Here is a 19,208-nt window from a genome sequence, read left to right on the forward strand (position 1 = left end):
ATGACAGGTTTGACTGTCTTTTCTTGTTTCCCCCTTAATTCAGTATTATCAAAGATTATCATGAACTTTCTAAACTAAATGGCCGCATAAATAACAATCAACCATTTCATGACGTTCCTTCAATTACATTCGCATTTTAAAATTTGCAAACTTAAAAGCTACTTGAATAAAAGGACTCTTAAATTTTAAAATATATTTTATATCATGAATTTTATTTCCAATTCTCAATGAACAAGCAGTAAATACCAATCAGAAGATTCTACGAGCATGGGAGAAGTCAGAGATGATATTTCTGGAAAGGGGGAATAACAAAAAAACAATAAGCAGATTACATGACCATGGTGGAATATTTTTATTTTATTTTCATCAAGCCTAACTTTGACATAAATCTCCAAATGTTATCGATGGGAAACATTGTTTATGCAAATATTTGCTGGGAATCCACAATAAAAGCTACAACACAAAAATATTGAGCGTATTATCATCAACGTGACAAATAATATGTATAAAATTAGAAGCCTCTTTAACATCAAGTGCAGAAGTAAAAAAAAAAAGAAAATAAATCATCAAAAAATTAAAAACAATATAAAACACACAGCTGCTTACCTCCTATATACTTCATCAACTCTAGTCTATAGCTCCCTCTTGTGGTGCAAATTCAAACACGTTACTGTGCTGAAACACGGACACAATAAAAGTAACAGAAGGCAAGCAACTGCTTCTGAAAAGCTTATGTGTGGCAGAAAATGTCCTAAATGTTTAGTAAATACTGCTGCACTTCATCATTCATGATACTTTGTATTTTTAACCCCTCATTTTGCAGCACTCTCATCATAATCAGGCTTCTCACTGACTTAAACCACACAAAGTACTTTCAGTGGACAAATCCTCTGTACTCCAGGAGCAGGTAGTTCTTGATGAAGGTGGGCAGATCCAGTTTTGGGACCACCTTGTGCACTCGGCCACTCAGGAAGCTCCTGAGCGTACAGCGTGCCAAGTGCTGCAGGGAGCGAGGAGTCATTGCCAAGGAGAGGATCGACTCGAAGAACTCTTTGTGCTCCTGCAGGAAAAAACACGGATTAACATATGTTCATTTGCTCTGATACTCTTACCTTACAGTTTAACAGTTAGCTTATATTCTAAAATGAATGAGAGCGCTCAGTGCACAACCGATTGATCATTATGTTCTTGATATCAGCCCTTTGTGGATGTCAAACATAATGAAATGATTGTGATCCATTGTTGAAATCCTCCCAACAACCTCACATATTTTATTCTCTCTATTTTTTAAGGGCCTCATGTATAAAAAGTGCTTATGTCTGTTCGAACTAAAAATAGCTGAGATGGATCACCCCATGTTGTCAAAAATAATGTATTTGGTTTAATTGGAGCAGTTTCAATCATAGCGTGGTAGATATTCTGCCCAAAACAAGCAATTTTTGAAACATAAAAATACAATGAAGACATTAAATGTACCATTTAAAGAAATATAATATTTGTAAAATTTAAAAAATAAAAAAAAACTCTTTTCATCAGTGAATGATTTCAAGATCTTGCCTTAAACGCCTGTTCAGGCACAGCCTCAGCCCAGGTGTCTGTGACTCTGAGGTGGCTGTAGGCGTTCAGGAGAACCTCGATAGTGCGTGGAGACTCCGAGCAGTGCTTTATAACCTAAAATATACATCACGACTCAAAGATCCACACAATCGTCATTTAAGTTCATGAGCAATCCTCTGACTCCATAGAACTGAAGAAATAAAGTAATTAAACACTTGTGAAATGAACAGATTGGTCTTCCCTCCAGGGGTTTAACTGGAAATTATGCAATTAGAGCTAATTAATCTCCTATTAACACTTGCCTAATTAGGAACCAGGCATTTTGTCTAGTGCACGTGGGTTCACTGATAGTTGTAGTCTGTTTCCCGCAGAGAGTGCAACACTTCATGTTGTGTCATGAAATGGTAATGATTTCAATGTGAAGTTGTGAAGTCTGCAGCGAACCTTGTAGTGCTTCAAGACTTTTAGTCAAGGTGTTACATGTGCGGCACTTGCTAATTATGCAAAATGAGCCACCTTGATGAATAATTGGTTCACACTGCAAAAGCGATCTGTTGCTGCATCTCAGTCTGGACTGCATTAGCACATATTTTATACTACTTCCTGCTAACGTTTAGTATTTGCTTTCCTACCATTGGTAGAGCACCGGGCCACACCCGGATAGAGCCATGGTTGAGCAGTGCACGGACAATCCTCTCAGGATTATGGGAACCCTTGAAGCACACCACCTTTAGGATGTTGTGCATGGGAGCTTCACCACCGTAGTCCATTTCGTTAACTTGAGCACCATGGGCCAGCAGCAGATCCACTATGTCTGGATTTACATTCTTACAGGCCATGTGCAAAGGAGTGTGTTTGTCCTGGTCCGCAATGTGGATGTCAGCCCCTGCCCCCAGCAGCAACTGGCAAACCTTGAAGTAACGCTGAAGGTCCTGAGACTCCTGGGGTTGTGCACAAGCAGCGTTAAGGGCAGTGAGACCCTCATCGTTCTGTTTGTTCACAGCGGCTCCGTAGCGCAGGTAGAGCTCGATGTGGTCTGGGAGGCCGTTCCTGGCTGCCACGTGTAAAGGAGTGTCGTCTTCATCTAGACTGCGACCACTGATTGCTGCACCATACTGAAGCAGATATTTGGCACATCTGCAAACATACATAAAGAATGATAAATTAGATCAGTGGTTCCCAAACATTTTTGTCTCCGACATACCCCAGTAGTCCTTGTAGATGAACTTATGTACTTCTTCATCAACATCAGACGTCATGTTCTAAATCTGTTTCGTTAAACTGAAATTAGAAGTGATTTAACAACAACAAGCCAGGTCATTTTGTTGTCAGTGGGTTATATTAAAGGAATACTCTGGAGCAGCAGAAGCTCCATATTTAATGAGTGTGCCAGTATTTTAGCAATCCATTCCATCTTCTTTGTTCACCTGCTAACTAGATTTAAAAACTTTGCAGTTCTTGATGAAATCAGTAAACTTGGGGGTTTCCTCTGCTACATGCTGTACTTTCAGTTGAATATAAAAGGCAGCTTATGATGGCTAATGTTAGCCAACGTGAACAAACTTTAGGTGAAAACTGCAGTTTGCTGATTTTATAAACCACAATCCTCCTCTTCCAAAGGTTAGATTAATTAGCAATAATCAATACACACTAAGGTTTTACAGTCTTGCAAGTGCAAAAGCTTGTGGTGGCTACAAGGGAAGAAGGTCTTGTGGTTGAGTGTGTACATCATATCAGAAACGAGGATGCTTTTCTAGTTTTATTCTACTTTACTCACTCAAGGGATTCAGGGCTTGTGCAAACATGCAAAGGCATGACGCCATCTTCTGAGACAGCATTGGCGTTGGCACCGTGGATCAGCAGCAGCTTGGTACACTCTGGCTGGGAGTTTTCACAGGACTCGTGCAGGGCTGTGGTGCCACTAGGTGCTATGTCTATATTCGCCCCACGTTGCAGCAGGAGTCTCAGGCAGTCTGTGAAACCTCGACTGGCTGTGATGTGAAGTGGCGTCGTCAGCTCCTGCTCATAAGTCAGTGACCATAGTCCTGCCAACAAGGAGCATAATTGACATAAAGTCAACTGTGAGTTCAAGCAGACATGCTAGATTTAAGCATTGCAAGAGTTCTTTTCAAGTGAATTTTAGTATTTCTGATGCATTAAATGTCAACACCTCTCCCTAATGATGATAATTACATTGAAGGAAAGAGTGAACAATAAAATCAACCTACTTAGGCCTCTGTAGTTAAATCGGAAGTTCTTCCATTCTTCTATGTTGCTGGTGTCGTAAATGGCATCAATAAGGTAGCCATACTCGTCGTCGTCCACAATACTAAGGATGGTCAGCTCGTCGCCCACGAGCAAAGAGTTCCAGAACTGCAGGACGCAACCCGTGGCCTTGGCTGTGGCGATCACATCTTCGCGGTAGCTCTTTGGCTTGCGCCACTTTATTTTAGGCCCCACATAAGCCATATTTCAGCTAACTAGTTTGTTTTTTAATGTTTAGATGTGGGGTTTCACTCAAAGGAACACTTATGTAGGTTGTTTGTGCAGACAGGGCTATTTCAGGGAGGTGTTACTTGATATTTCGGTTGACCTGGTGAACCTTGCCAACACAGTCGCATGGTAGCCAATAACCAATGACTGTGCAAACATTAAACCTGCCTATTTTCCAACAAATCTGTTAAAGCCAAGGGATAATGCACTTTTGCATTTAAAGAAATGCGAAGCAACACATTCTTTTAACAAATATAAAAAGTATTAATACCATCCACTCTTGCAAAAGTCCATTTTATGTTTAATTCAGAATTTTAACCGATAGTCCTCAGTATTAATGTCTAGTGATTTGATAAGTTATTGCACATGAAAACGGATCCAACATGTTATTCTTTTCCAGCAACTTATTTAGTTTTAAATTGAAGGGCGACAGCTTGATCTAATGCATTAAGATCCTGTTGCACAGAACCACCAGATGACTTCTGGGTCTGATGGACATATGAAGGTTTCTATAAATATTGCCTCGTGCTCTGTTTCTATTAATATCTCCTCACTATGTCTTTAAATAGCCTACAGTCTCAAGGTGAGATGCAGCAGATGCATACTGCTCATAGCTGCATTTTATAGTGATTTGAAAACAGTCATTTCCTTTGTCTTTTATCAGTTCTGCTAAAATCACAGTGTTAAAATTTAGTTTTTTGGATGCTAATCTCTATTAAATACAATAAAGCTACAAGCAACGATCTGTCAAATCCTATGAATTCTTAAACAGATTCCTAATGAAGACAGATGTCGTCTCTTACCTTCCCCTCTGGCGACCCAGCGCATGTCCCCTCCCTGTGGCTCAATGATGAGGTTTGCTGTGGATCCTCGAGGAAAAAGGTGTTGCATAGCCTCCAGGTCTCCTGTATACAAAGCGTTCTGGACGACCACATCTTGGCAGACAGTCGGTGGCCGAGCAGTGCTGGACCTCAGTGTTGTTCTGTCCACAGCCTCCTTCCTCAGCATATAACTGCTGAAGTGATGGGAAGCAAGCTGCCTCTTGTACTTGTCTCTTTCCAGCATGTCCTTGTCAAGTTCAAGAGACCGTAAGGCCATGGGTGTGAAGACAAAGCTGCCTCTCGACATGCTGAGTGGTTTTACCTCTGGAAGAGAAAATGGGTTGTGTAGGATGTGTGTTTTTAAGAGAGGGAGAGTGTCTACAAAGGCCCGTCTCCCTGTTTCTGTTGTTGTTTCACTCTGTCTGGCTGATGTCCACTTCGTGCCTGCCGGCTGTTCACAGGGTTGGTTCACAGAGTTGTTTTGATATTCGGCAGGAGACCCTCCCTGCAGTGTGACAAGTAATGCTATTTTTATGTCTCACATGAAGCCACTCAAGCCTCTCCTGTTTGCCTCCAGCAAAGTCACAGCCATGAAGTCTCTCTTTCAGGCTGCAAGTGTCAACTGAATTGAATAAACTCATGCTCAGCACATGCTGTTTTCTGGGTATTAGAACAATGTTTACAAAATTGCACAGTATTTGATTAGACAAATAAATAAATAAATAAATGACGAAAATATGGCAGATTTGCTCCCTTAAAAATGTAGGTAATATTACATTTAGCAAATGGAAATATTGCTTTTCAGGGCATTTCTACCTTTCCTAGTTTAAATGTGCTGAGCATGAACAGTCTATAAATGGGAGAGTCACTGGATTATAAAGCGTTACCATTCTCATTAGGAGTTTCACTGTTTAACTCAAAGAATAAGTTTAAGAAGTAACAGCTGACTTCAAGATTTTAGCAACTTTTAAGGTCAAAGTTAGTCTTGACATTTTCTTTCGAGGAAGAACAAATAAGAATGCCCTATTTGCCAGGCGCTGAGTAGCTTGCAAGATGTCTTTTTCTGCTCAGTATATTTTTTCAAGAGCTTTAATGGATTTTATGTATCCACATGACTCCCTGCATTAGAACATTAGGCTGAATGACTGGCAACCGCTGTGTCACTCTGCCCCACGTGTAGTGTTCTGATGGCAGAGGGACGGCGCATAATTAAGCCTCTTAAGCCTACTCGCTAGGCGTCTGACAAACATCTCCTTTGACTGATGTACAACCTTTTTCCAGTGGTAGAAATTCTACCCGGTGGCAAAACATCTCTAGGCTCCTTGGACACCGAGGATAGCTTTTCACGGCCAGCAAAGACGACTCAGAATGACCTTTGAGTATATAGCAGGCTATTTTGATATCACCATCCAATTAAACTTGCTCTATTTGATACATAGTGTGTTAAAACACACACATTTTCACGTGTGTTTATCCGCCTCTGTGTTGGAGTCCATCAAGATGCATGCAAGCCTTGCAGAGCCAAGGTTTGCGCCACAGGTGGAGGAAAAACAGGATATTGGTGAAGAGGTTTTGCCTTCTTTCCCATTTGAAAACACAGAGGCATAGCCGCATCTCATCTATACCTTAACGACTGTTCTGGTATGGAAATCAAGGTCATTTATTTTATGTTACAGTTTGGTAATAGATGCCACATTAAACTGAAGGCGAGTAAGAGTTTCAACTTTGAAAACACACATTACCAGAGAGAGACTAGGAATATTGTTTTTGCGGCTGGAGTACATCCTTTTAAATGATATACATAATGAGTTTATAATATGCATCTGGGCTACCTCCTCTCTACTTTGATGTCTTCCAAATGGCCCGGGTGTCATCAGCAAAACATGTAGGCACTTTCCCGCCTCATTGACTCCCAAATGTATTTTAAATATCATTCCTGGTAACGCAATTATTTAAAACGCTGAACTAAACACTTACTAATGGGGAAAAAGACAGCCACTTCGATAAATTCATTTCTCAAATGGTGGGCATTCATGTTTCGTGATTTTTTTTTTTTCCCCTCTGTGAAGCGGAGGCAACTCTGATGACAACAAAAAAACATCAGCAGTAGCTAGTAACACCCCCTGCCCTCACAGCCCCCCGTGGACATATTAAATCTTTGGTTTCCTCACATTACCCACCAGTAGCTGTCTCTCTAAGGTTTTCTGCATTGTGGTCAACCACCTTCCTATCCCGAGGCGCTAAGAGGCTGGACATCAGCAACAGCCCTGATGAGAGTGAAGCACTTCATTTATGCAATCATAGGCAATTAGTTCCCTCTGATTATGTGGCTCTTAATGCTATTTTGAGTACTGTGGCACACAGTAATACAGAAAGAGATTAAACTATAGCCCTCCCTCTGCACTGAGCAGTCATTTAATATACTGAGAACATAATGAAATGTACACAGTAATTACAGTAATATTAAACGCTAATGGGTTTGCAATTGGATCTGCTGTTAGTTTAAGGCAGAGTCAGAGCACCCAAAGACAGTCTAAGTTTAGAGAGAGCGTCACCATGGCATCAGAGCACTCAGTTATCCATCAGGTGTCTCTTATTTCAGTGATTTATGTGTCATTTAATGTGATTTCTATTAGGAGACGCGAGATCATGTTTGGATTTTGGGCAACTCCGTGAGAGCAATTAATATGCAATTTACTCATTTCAGCTCACATCTTAGGAGCTGAAAAGAAGTTTGCACTCTGGTGGTGGAAAAACTGCTAGGTCACCATGGAAACATGATAAGAGAAAATGAGCGTGCCTAATTGGCTACTGACATTATCTAAAGAGAAGCTAGTTGGTGGATTTACGTAGCGTATTTGTCTACTGATTTACATCTAGGTTTATTCTAATTTCCTTTGTGTCGTGTTGTTGTCCATTCAGACATATTAAGGTCAGCAAACACAGTCTGCTTTGAATATTTGATACCATTAAGGCCTCTTTGATAACCAATCAACAGTGGATTACTTTCATACATATGGCTCATCAGAGTTCACTACAGGGCTTAGAGAAGGTGTCCTGTTTTGCAAATCTTCCTGAGACCTCATCACAATGCTTGGGATGTTGGTGAAGAACCTAAATGAATTTATGGAGCCTTGAATTGAACGGTAGCTCCAAACTATTCAATGGAAGCATGATTACTTTTTCTGTACTCTTTCAGCACTGAGCCCACAACCTATAATGTATTGTATCGGTGTTTGCAGATTCCAATTGTCTCTCAATGCACTGATCACCACGCAAATAGCCCTCTGTTTCATCATGACAATTGAGAGGTTCATATTTCAACCTAATAGTCCTGTATAACTTTAACCATCTATCACAACCTCATTTCATTGCGGTTGCAGTTAATACGCGCTTCCCTGCCAAGTGGAACATTTTCTAATGATGCACTCTCACATGAAAACAAGGCAAGCCATCCCGGGCTCTGCATCACTCACTAATGCACCCATCCATAATGTGTTCATAGCAGTCTGCCTAAAGGAGACAGCGATGACTACCACTAGGCACGGGCATGAAAGGGGATATGGGGAAGGGTGCAAGATACAAAGCCTAAATGGCCACGATAATCATGAACAAAGTCACTGCCATCAAAGACTGTATCACCCTCATAATAACATCTGTAGATTTCATATCATTACCAAGAATACTGGGAAACATTTGAAATGGGTATCTCAACAATAACAGTCAGCGGTGGGAGTCACACTCAAGTGCATTATCACAGTGAGCCTGGCTTTGTAGGATGCTGGTAAGCGCAGTCAAATAGGTGTATGTAAAGCCTGATGTAAACACCATCCTAATTAGAGAGACCTTTATCAGTTCCTCCATTTTATGCAGATTGAACTGGTGCAAACGCTAGTGTCATTATCCCGTAATCAAGTACTATTCAGCTGATGGTGTCGTCTTTTAAAAACCTGATTAAAATGCATAACAAGGATACAATGTTGCATTATTTTCTCTGTGAGTTTATAAATATGTCCATTTTTAAAGCTAACTGAAGAATGGCTCCTGCCAGGGCTTCTGTGAACCTCATCAGGGTGAAAAGGATGTGTGTAGATGCCACAAAATGTGTACATGTGACTGGTATTTTTAAAACCTATTTCTCAGTTTTATTCAGAGATAATTTGTCTCCATCAATATTATTTTATAGATTTATGTTCTCCTCACATAGCTAATAAGGTCATGTATCCTGTTGACATTTTGCTTCTAGATTTCCAAAGAAGAGAGAATGTCACTTCTGGTTGTTATCATTATTTTGATAGCTGCAACTTTGGAAATTAGTTTTGTTCGATGTATCGGTGTAGATTCTCAGTCATCCAGGCCACAGTGACAAGTCCTTAGTGCTTTATGAGAAGGAAACAGGACTTTTATTTTTGGTTCGTGAAAATGTTGCATGTCTCATGTTAGAGCACTCCTCAGGTCTAACTGACTGATGGTGTGTACTAGGTATTTATTCTCACCTCTAAATCACATGACTGTGAAACTGCGTGGGGATGGATCTCAAGACTGCCATATAAGTACCTGATAAGTTGTGTTGTACAGTCCCTTCTCTGTTAACAGGTGGCTGTTCCAGTTTAATGGACGACCTGCTTCATTCCACTCTCAAACCATCTGTCTTCTACGTCCCTACTGTGAACAATGCTGTCCCTTATTCTCCAGAAACAGGTGGACTGCTGCGTCTCCTGTGTTGAGCCATGCAGGTTTGTTTGCTTGAGTTGTCATGAGGAAGTTTCTTTGTTTTGCTGCAGCTGGATAGAGACAATGGGAAGCGTGGAAATACACTGCCCGTCCAAAAAAAAAGTTGCACACTCTAATATTTTATTGGGCCACCTTTAGCTCTGAGAACGACACACATTTGCTGTAGCATCGTTTCGATAAGCATCTGCGATGTCATACATTAATTTTCTACCAAGATCTTCTCTTGATGATGGGAGAGTCGGACTGCTGCACAAAGTCTTCTCCAAAACATCCCAAAGATTTCAGTGGGGCTGAGGTCTGGACTCTGTGGAGGACAATCCATGTGTAAAATGATGTCTCATGCTCCCTGATCCACTCATTCACAATGTGAGCCCCATGAATCCTGGCATCGTCATCTTGGAATATGCCCGTGACATCAGGGAAGAAAAACTCCATTGATGATAGTCAGCTGACATCATTCTTTGGGAACATAACATTGCTGAACCTGACCAACCCCAGATCATAACCTTAACCCCTACAGGCTTGTAGGCACTAGCCATGATGAGTGCATCACTTCATCCACTTCTCTTCTAACCCTGATCACTCTGGAACAAGGTAAATCTGGACTCATCAGACTACATGACCCTCTTTCATTGCTCCAGAGTCCAATCTTTATGCTACCTAGCAAATTGAAACCTTATTTTACTGATTACCTGCACTAACCAGTGGTTTTCTTAGAGCTACACAGCTGCTTAGTCACAACCCCTTGAGATCCATTCACATTGTGTGTGTGGAAATGCTCTTACCTTCACTACTAAACATAGCCGTGAACTCACCTGTTGATTTCCTACGATCATCTAAGAGTTTGTTCCGACCACATTTCCTCCTCAAAGATGATGGTTCACCACTATCCTTCCTTGTATGGTTCTAAACATAGTTTCAGAAATCTCCTTAGTTGATTTCTTTGCTTGATGCAGGCCATTAATTTGACCCTTCTGAGACATCAATGAGTGGGCGGCATGGCTCAGTGGGTAGAGTGGCCGTCTTGTAACCGGAGGGTTACTGGTTCGATCCCCACCTGAGATTGCTGCTGTGCTCAGTGCATCCTTGTTTATTAGGATCAAGAGACACAGGTGCTGCCTTTGCTTTTTGATTAATAAGAAAATGTGATGATGTACACATGTGGAAGAGGTAGAAGAATTCAAAACAAAATTGATGAGACCAATCAGAAAGTTTGAGGGTACATTTTGGATATGTGGATGGCTATAAATTATGATTTTACTGTAGAGGTATAGCAAGCTAATCTTCTTCCACACTATGGTATGCTGACAGTGTAGGTTACAGCCAGTGGATTTAAAAGCTCAGTTAAAATGATGAGATTATGAAAACAGTTCAGAGGAAGTTTCTTGGAGCTGGGACTTGATTAGAAACATCCAATAATTTCCTTTTGCATGCTGTTCAAGTGTCCACAAACATCATCTGAGAAAATATATTCAGTTTGCTGTTTATTATACACACAAAGTTAAAACCAGCACAGCATAATTCTGGGAAAAGTCCTCCCTTCCTGAAGGTACTGGTTGTTGGAACTGTGTTAGTGACGTGTTGATCCAGCTGGATGGTCATTTTGGAGGCTGTAGTCTGTGGTGCTGTTTAACTGTGCATCACTACACTAATTGATATAAATGGGATGGACAAAATAACAGGCTATCAGTTAATATAATTCAGTACACGTCAACGAAACCGCAAACTACAGACCACATGGCGGAATCAATACCGCTGAAAGATAATTACAGAAAAAAAAAATGGAACATAATCCTCATGAAGGGAGAATTTATTGCAGCACAGATAAGATTAATTTTATTGATCCCTCACTGAGGAAATTTGTATCAGACTGTATTGGTTTAGTCTGATAAACTGCCAGCTGAGTGGAAATGCAGGTATTACAGGTGAATGCAGCAACTTACTGACCCCATGGATATTGTAACGTTGTACAATTTATTTCAATTTTTTTTTGCATATACACACAAAAAAAAAAGAAAATTTGTGTTCAACAATAGAAAACAAACAAAAAAACAGTTTGAATCAATCTTTTTTCGAGTTAGAATCTAATGAAATCATGTTCAACCCGCAAACTACTCTGAGTCAGGGAAATTTTCTTCAGGCTTTTCTTTTACACTCTAAGAATGTTTTAATTATCAGCCTTAACCTTCTGAAATTCTCAAAGCAGGTTGAAATATGGAAGGGGACAAGGATGAAGTGAAAATACGATTTCACAACACAGTACATTAAGTACCACAACTTGAATTTTGCTTTACATCAACTCATGCAGAAATGGGAGTGTAAATTACACACATTACTAAATTGATGCAACAATGGATCAATCCAACCCCTCAAAATAATCCAAATCAGTAAATCAGTCTTCATCATGCATCAGTGCATGTCATTAAATGGTAGGAACTGATCCCTTGAATTACTTTTTAAGAGTATTAGAACATTTAAAGCTGGAATCTGTGAAATCCCCCTTGTATTTATGACATTCAGTCAGTGCACTGGCAATATTCTTGAATAACAAGCCTGCAACATGACAGATGTGCAATTACCCCATCTGGTGGTTGGCAGTGACATTAACGGTTTGAATGGGGAGAGAAAAAACATAACAAGAACAATCAGCTTTCTGTGCATTTATTGAAACGACCCAGCTTGCAAAAAAAAAAAAAAAAAAAAAAAAAAAAGCCACCAGCCGACAAGTTTGAAAGCTTGTCACCACACGTTCGGGTGCGTCACTTGGAGCTGGTGTACTTGGTGACCGCCTTGGTGCCCTCGGACACGGCGTGCTTGGCCAGCTCCCCGGGCAGCAGCAGCCTCACCGCCGTCTGCACCTCCCTGCTGGTGATGGTGGAGCGCTTGTTGTACTGAGCCAGCCGGGACGCCTCCGTGGCGATGCGCTCGAACAGGTCGTTCACGAAGGAGTTCATGATGCTCATGGCTCTGCTGGAGATGCCGGTGTCCGGATGAACCTGGTGGAGACACGGACACGGCTGCTGGATCACCTGGAGACGGCCAAGCAGTTAGGCGATCGGCTGCGCGCGCTCCCGTCACCCACCTGTTTCAGAACTTTATAGATGTACATGGCGTAAGTCTCTCTCCTCTTGGTTTTTCTTTTCGCCCTTTTCTCGCTCGAACCCTTTCCCTTCTTTTTGGAGATGTCGTTGGTCATGTTTGACCTGTACCGAGTATTTCAGGAGTGATTTATCCAGCTCTGGGGCTGCTGGACACCAATTTATGTAGCGCCTGAATTAGACACTCATTTGATTCAGCTGCTTTGTTGTTGGAGAGGACTGACTGACGCTGCGCCTTCAGATAAATTTAATAACTGCTGCCAAGAGGCTTCACTTACAGCCTTTTACTCAGCCCAGTAGTCTAATATTTCTGTATTGGAGTTTGAATTCCCAATTTTATTCCCCTGCAGCAGAGGAGGCTGCAGTTTCAGGCCCATTGGGTGGTTTATTCCACCCAAAATATAAGGTTCTGTCTAAATATATATGGTTTAAAGCTTTTTTCCTTCTTTTGTACCTAATGAGTTCTGGTTTTACACATTTATTTCACCCAAAATTTCACCTTCTGCCCATATATTTATAGTTTTAAAGGTTTATTTGAGCTGAAATGCTAATTTATGTCCAAATTTTTGTCGTTTGTAGGTTTATTGCACCGAAATAGTGCTTCCTAACATACGAGATACGGTTTTACAAGTTTATTCCACCCAAATTACTACTTTCTGTCCAAATATTCATAGTTTTGAAGGTCTGTTCCACCAAAATAATACTTTTCAACTAATGAGATGTGGTTTTAAAGGTTTATTTGACCTGAAATACTACCTTGTGCCCAAATATTTGTAGTTTTAAAGTTTGGTTCAACCCAAAAAAGGTGCTTTCTAACTGGTAAGTTATGATTTTACAGGTTTGTTCTACTTAAACTTCAAATTTCTGTCCAAATATGTCTAGTTTTAAAGGTTACTTCCATCCAAAATACTACTTTTTGTCTAATATTTGCTGGGTCAAGGGTTTGTTGTACTGAAACAGTCCTTTCTCACTAATGAGTTATGGATTTAAAGCGTTAGTGCACACAAAATGCTATTCTCTGTTCAAATATTTAGCAGTCTCTATACTTATTTTACAAAAATGCTGAGTTCTGGTTTGACATGTTAATTTCACCCAAAATGCCACTTTCTGCCCATATATTTATAGTTTCAAAGGTTTGCTCCTCCCAAGCTACTACTTTCTGTCTGAATATTTATAGTGTCAAAAGTTTATCTCACCAAAATAGTACTTTCTAACTAATTGTTTTGTCATTTTAAAGGTTTATTCCACCAAAAGTACTACTTTCTGCCCAAATATTGAGAGCTCAAAACGTTTATTCCATGGAAATTGTATATTCTAACAAATGAGTCATAGTTTTGCAGATCAATTCCACCCAAAATATCACTTTATGCCCATATATTTATAAAGATTTGTTCCACCAAAGTAGTATTTTCTAACAAATGAGTTACAGTTTTTACAGGTTTATTTCACCCAAATTACTACTTTCTGTCTAAATATTCATAGTTTTTAAGGTCTGTTCCACCAAAATAATACTTTTAAACTAATGAGATGTGGTTTTAAAGATTTATTTGACACAAAATACCACTTTCTGCCTCAATATTTATAGTGTTAAAGTTTGATTCCACTTAAAAAACTGCTTTCTATCTAATAAGATATGATTTTACAGGATTATTCTACTTAAACTACAAATTTCTGTCCAAATATGTCTAGTTTTAAAGGCTTATTCCACCCACAGTACTACCTTTTGTCTGAATATACACTACCAGTCAAAAGTTTTTAAACACCTTCTCATTTAATTGTTTTTCTTTATTTTCATGACTGTTTACATTGTAGATTCTCACTGAAGGCATCAAAACTATGAATGAACACATATTGAATTATGTAGTAAACAAAAAAGTGTGAAATAAGTCAAAGTGTGTTTTATATTTTAGAGTCTTCAAAATAGCCACCCTTTGCTTTGATTACTGCTTTCCACATTCTAGTCATTCTCTCCATGAGCTTCATGAGGTTGTCACCTGAAATGATTTTCCAACAGTTGTTGGCCCTTTTGCTTTCACTCTGTGGTCCATCTCATCCCAAACCATCTGCATTGGGTTTAGATCAGGTGACTGTGGAGGCCAGGTCATCTGACGCAGCACTCCATCACTCTACTTCTTGGTCAAATAGTCCTTACACAGCCTGGAGGTGTGTTTGGGATCATTGTCCTGTTGAAAAATGAATAATGATGCAACTAAATGCAAACCAGATGTGATGGTATGTCACTGCAGTATGCTGTGGTAGCCATGCTGGTTCAGTGTTCCTTCAATTTTGAATAAATCCCCAACAGTGTCACCAGCAAAGCATCCCCACACCATCACACCTCCTCCTCCATGCTTCATGGTGGGAACCATGCATGTAGAGACCATCCATTCACCTTTTCTGTGTCGCACAAAGACACGGCAGGTGGAACCAAAGACCTCAAATTTGGACTCATCAGACCAAAGCACAGATTTCTCCTGGTCTAATGTCCAATCATTGTGTTTCTTGGCCCAAACAAATCTCTTCTGCTTGTTGCTTTTCCTTAGTAGTGGTTTCTTAGCAGCTATTTGACCATAAAGGCCTGATTGGTTCAGTCTCCTCTGAACCGTTGATGTAGAGATGTGTCTGCTACTAGAACTCTGTGTGGCATTTATCTGGGCTCTAATTTGAGGTGCTGTTAACTTTTTGAGGCTGGTGACTTGGATGAACTTATCCTCAGCAGCAGAGGTGACTCTTGGTCTTCCTTTCCTGGTGTGGTCCTTATGTGAGCCAGTTTGGTCGTAGCACTTGATGGTTTTTACGTCTGCGCTTGGGGACACATTCAAGATTTTTGCCATATTCTGGACTGACTGACCTTCAGTTCTTAAAATAATGATGAACTGTTGTTGCTCTTTACTTAACTGAATGGTTCTTGCCATAATATGGATTCTAACAGTTGTCAAATAGGGCTTTCAACTGTGTACCAACCTGACTTCTGCACAACACAACTGATGGTCCCAACTCCATTAAGAAGGCAAGAAAGTCCACAAATTAACCTTGACAAGGCACAACTGTGAAGTGAAAACCATTTCAGGTAAATACTTCATGAAGCTCACCGAGAGAAACATCTCATCACTGAGTTATGTGGGCCAAAAAGGAGTTACTGAAAAACAAAGGTCCTAGAAATGCAGCTCTACAACTGCAGTCCTGAGAATACAACCTCTGCTGCAGGCACATGGTACTCATTGACTTCAGGAGGTTAAACAATTGCATGTAATAATGGTGTCCACTGGGTGGCACACTTGCATTAGATTTAAAAGCTCCATATAACCTGTACAGCCACTATGGATTCCACTCAAATGCACATTAATCTTAATTGTAGCTCCTATAGGTTGTAAATTGTAGTAGACCTGTCAGTATACCTAATCATAACAACATTTATCAGAGAACACCTTAGAGCTGAATTTGTAGTAGTCACATCCAGTGTTTAGGTAAGACATTGCTGATTCACATGTATTGCTTTGAGGTAGATTAATGTACACTGAGGCTGTACTTATTAAAAATTTGCGGTATTATGAGCAAAGCTGGATTAAAGTGTTCACCCCAGCCCCAAAAGCCCCAGGTTCATTTTGTTCGATATAGTGTGTTTGGTGTGGGCAGCAGAGTGGTGCAGTGTTTAGTCCCACTCTGCTCGTTGATTTAACCCCTTAAAGCTCATTTCTGTGTATTAAAGTTGATTATTTAGGCGTTTTTTTCCCATAAAAATAATCCCTCGTTGCCTTAAAATGGCTTAAATGTAACTCTACACCGTTGCCTTTTGAAATGTGTTGATTTCTGAATCTCCTGCCTCTTTCTCCAATCACCCCTCCCAAATTTGCTGCAGCTCAAACACACCAGCTCAACTGTCACTCAACTCAAACACTGTAAAACTACTCTACGCTACACAATGACAAGTTGTAATATTGGAGCAAGTCTGAATCCATGTTTTCGAGACTGTCGTTGGTGCACTGTGGCTTCAAGGATTTCAACCTTAGTGTTCACTGCTCATTTCACTCATGACGTGTCTCCTAGCATTTAAAAACCACCATCTGGACATATAAACAAGGTAAAACACTTTATTGTCGCTGTAGGGGATCTTTTAGACCGCTATAAGAATGGTTCAAACCTGCTGACTCTCTGGGGTCCTTCTTTGTGCGGGGTGATGAAGGACTTTCCATGTTCTTTCTCGTGTTAGGTTGATAGGTGACTCTACATTGGTGGAGGAGTCTGTTTCTATCTATCCCCCCATCTTTCAGCTGGGATCCACCACAGCGAACCACTTAAACCACAATGGGGTGTAGTGAATAGATGGATAGAAGGTCTAGTGTTGATTTTTTTAATGTAGAGGAACACTGTGTGAAATTGCTGCCATTTAATTCAAACCTTATTTATTTTATGCCAAAACTAGTTTGTTTTTAAGTCTGATCCTGTGTGGCTCTAATTACCAGGGACAAGAAATATTTCAACTGCGTGTTAATGATTGATTGTTGACTCTCTTGGCAAACTATAATAAATATTTTATCATATAAATTCAAACACTCTACATGCTTAACTTTGCATCAGTAAATACACAGGGGTGTTAGCTGGTAATAGAGCTGAGCTTTCAGGAAGTTTTTATCTGCTCCCTTGATCCTGTATGCAGAATGTATTTCCGTCTCAGCTGGTGCTAGAGTTCTGACTGATTGTGGTAATGGGTCTGTTTGTTTAGTAATGCTGTTTGGTTTGCATCCCTAAGCTCGTGTTTGATCCTGGACTCCTCATAGAACACGCTGATACGTGTAAGATCTTCATGCTGATAATTAGGATAAAATAGCTCTGCCCCAGGCCTTTTTTTTTTTTTAAAGGCATTTCTGTTGTTTTGGAATGAAGAGTTTAACATCTAAATTGGTCCTCAGCGAGTGATTTTTGTAGTCATTAAAATCAAAATCATGTTCCCAAGTAGAAGCAGGTGTGATTAAAACATGTCAGCATCTCCTGATTCGCACCACATATACTTTTATTTGTAAAGCTGTTACTTATCATTCCTTGTTTTCCACAGTCTTATTTGAGATTTTGATTGGAATAGATATTTCCTAGCGCTGACACCGTGGAAGTATTATAGTTGAAGAATTTGTTCATTTTGTCTGATCTGTTTGTATATATAGGAAGCCCTGACTCCTGTATCACCAGCATTTTATGGGTCATTTCAGAATTGGAAGACATTTTACATCTCACCCATCAAATTTCAAATAATCACAACAATTAATAAAAATAAAATACTGTACGAAATACTAAAACATGCAGTTGTTGTGTAAATTTACTCGTCCTGAGACCAAATCTAAAAAAACACTAGGAGAAAAGAATGTTTGAAAATATTTTTAGAAATATCAAGTAAGTGTCCCACCCCCCCGATGACCAAATTGAATCTCAAATAAAACAGTTTAAATGAAATTTAAATCTCCTATTTTGGTATTATTTTTTTCACGTAATTGTGGGAACATTTTTTTTAAAGCACCATAATGTTTTAAATAATAATTATCATGCATGCAACGTGTGTCCCACAACATGCGTGCAACCCTGTTAGCATAACCTTTTTAGCTGGTAGAAGAAGAAGAAAACTCTGAATCACATGAAACGCTGGAATTAACATCATCAAACAGTTTTCCAAAAGAATGGGTAGATCAAAGCTATTTCCTCTCTTCTATTTTTCATATTTTCATGACATTGTCAGCCTTGATTGAATGTCTCACTCTACCTCATGCAGCCCTGTTATGCATATTATCAGGATAAGACAAATTCTTTTTACTTTGACCAAGTTTGTCCTCTTGCTCAGCAGTAACAGCTAGTTAAATTTCTCGCTTATACTCCTGTGGAAAAGCTAACATTAGCATGGATTAGCAACCCTGTTACTGTGATTAGAGTGGGGTTAGCAAACAACAAATAAAACATGGAATAAAAATGGTATCATTGATGTCTACGCTGAGCCAATCGAGCTTTTGATAGTTTATTACCTATTACTGGTGAAAATGTAGCACAGAATTGTAAAAGAGAAGGTTTATGTTTGAAAAATGTTGAAGCCCAAATGTCCTTCAGTTCTGGAATGACCCCTATCTGTTTGATTGAGGAGATCAATGGCACTGGATGAAACTGAACACACATTCCACCTTTTGTCATACTCACATATCTCTCTGAATATTAAAGCACTGGATTATGCTATTTCTTTTGTCTCACACCAAAGCTTTCCATTAATTTAGACTCTTGTAGTAGATGAGTAGAAAGCCTGGTTCTAGCAAGTTGGAAGTTTAAGTTGTTGATTGTAAGGCAAGTTGACATAAGACAAACACCTAAAATATCTGTGTAGTGGAGCTTCGCAATAACAGCTTAATGATGAAAAAGTTAGAAATTATCAATAACATTTGACTTTAAAAAAAAAAAAAAAAACGTCCAGAAAGCTGCAGGTATTTAGAATTCTGTCGGTCATGTTGTTAACAACAAACAAACCTACTCACTA

General features: G+C 39.7%; 2 protein-coding genes across 3 annotated transcripts; both read right to left on the reverse strand.

The window, feature by feature from the left end:
• Positions 1 to 336: 336 nt before the first annotated feature.
• On the reverse strand, positions 337 to 5,345 carry asb10 (ankyrin repeat and SOCS box containing 10). 2 transcript variants are annotated; one of them, XM_023270367.3, is made up of 5 exons: positions 4,854 to 5,345; positions 3,335 to 3,602; positions 2,190 to 2,694; positions 1,558 to 1,671; positions 337 to 1,060 (listed from the first exon to the last, which is right to left on the reverse strand). In XM_023270367.3, the coding sequence occupies exons 1-5, from the start codon at positions 5,176 to 5,178 to the stop codon at positions 875 to 877; spliced, it is 1,398 nt and encodes a 465-aa protein (XP_023126135.2). In that variant the 5' UTR covers positions 5,179 to 5,345; the 3' UTR covers positions 337 to 874. The 2 variants fall into 2 exon arrangements, with proteins under 2 accessions (XP_023126135.2, XP_023126136.2); XM_023270368.3 differs by lacking the exon at positions 4,854 to 5,345 and adding an exon at positions 3,786 to 4,847.
• A 6,911-nt stretch (positions 5,346 to 12,256) lies between these two features.
• zgc:92591 lies at positions 12,257 to 12,846 on the reverse strand. The gene is made up of 2 exons (XM_023270355.2): positions 12,688 to 12,846; positions 12,257 to 12,601 (listed from the first exon to the last, which is right to left on the reverse strand). Exons 1-2 carry the CDS (start codon positions 12,799 to 12,801, stop codon positions 12,365 to 12,367), a joined length of 351 nt encoding a protein of 116 aa, XP_023126123.1. The 5' UTR covers positions 12,802 to 12,846; the 3' UTR covers positions 12,257 to 12,364.
• Positions 12,847 to 19,208: the final 6,362 nt, after the last annotated feature.

The sequence above is a fragment of the Amphiprion ocellaris genome, chromosome 10 (genome assembly GCF_022539595.1).
Source record: "Amphiprion ocellaris isolate individual 3 ecotype Okinawa chromosome 10, ASM2253959v1, whole genome shotgun sequence".
NCBI lineage: Eukaryota > Metazoa > Chordata > Actinopteri > Pomacentridae > Amphiprion > Amphiprion ocellaris.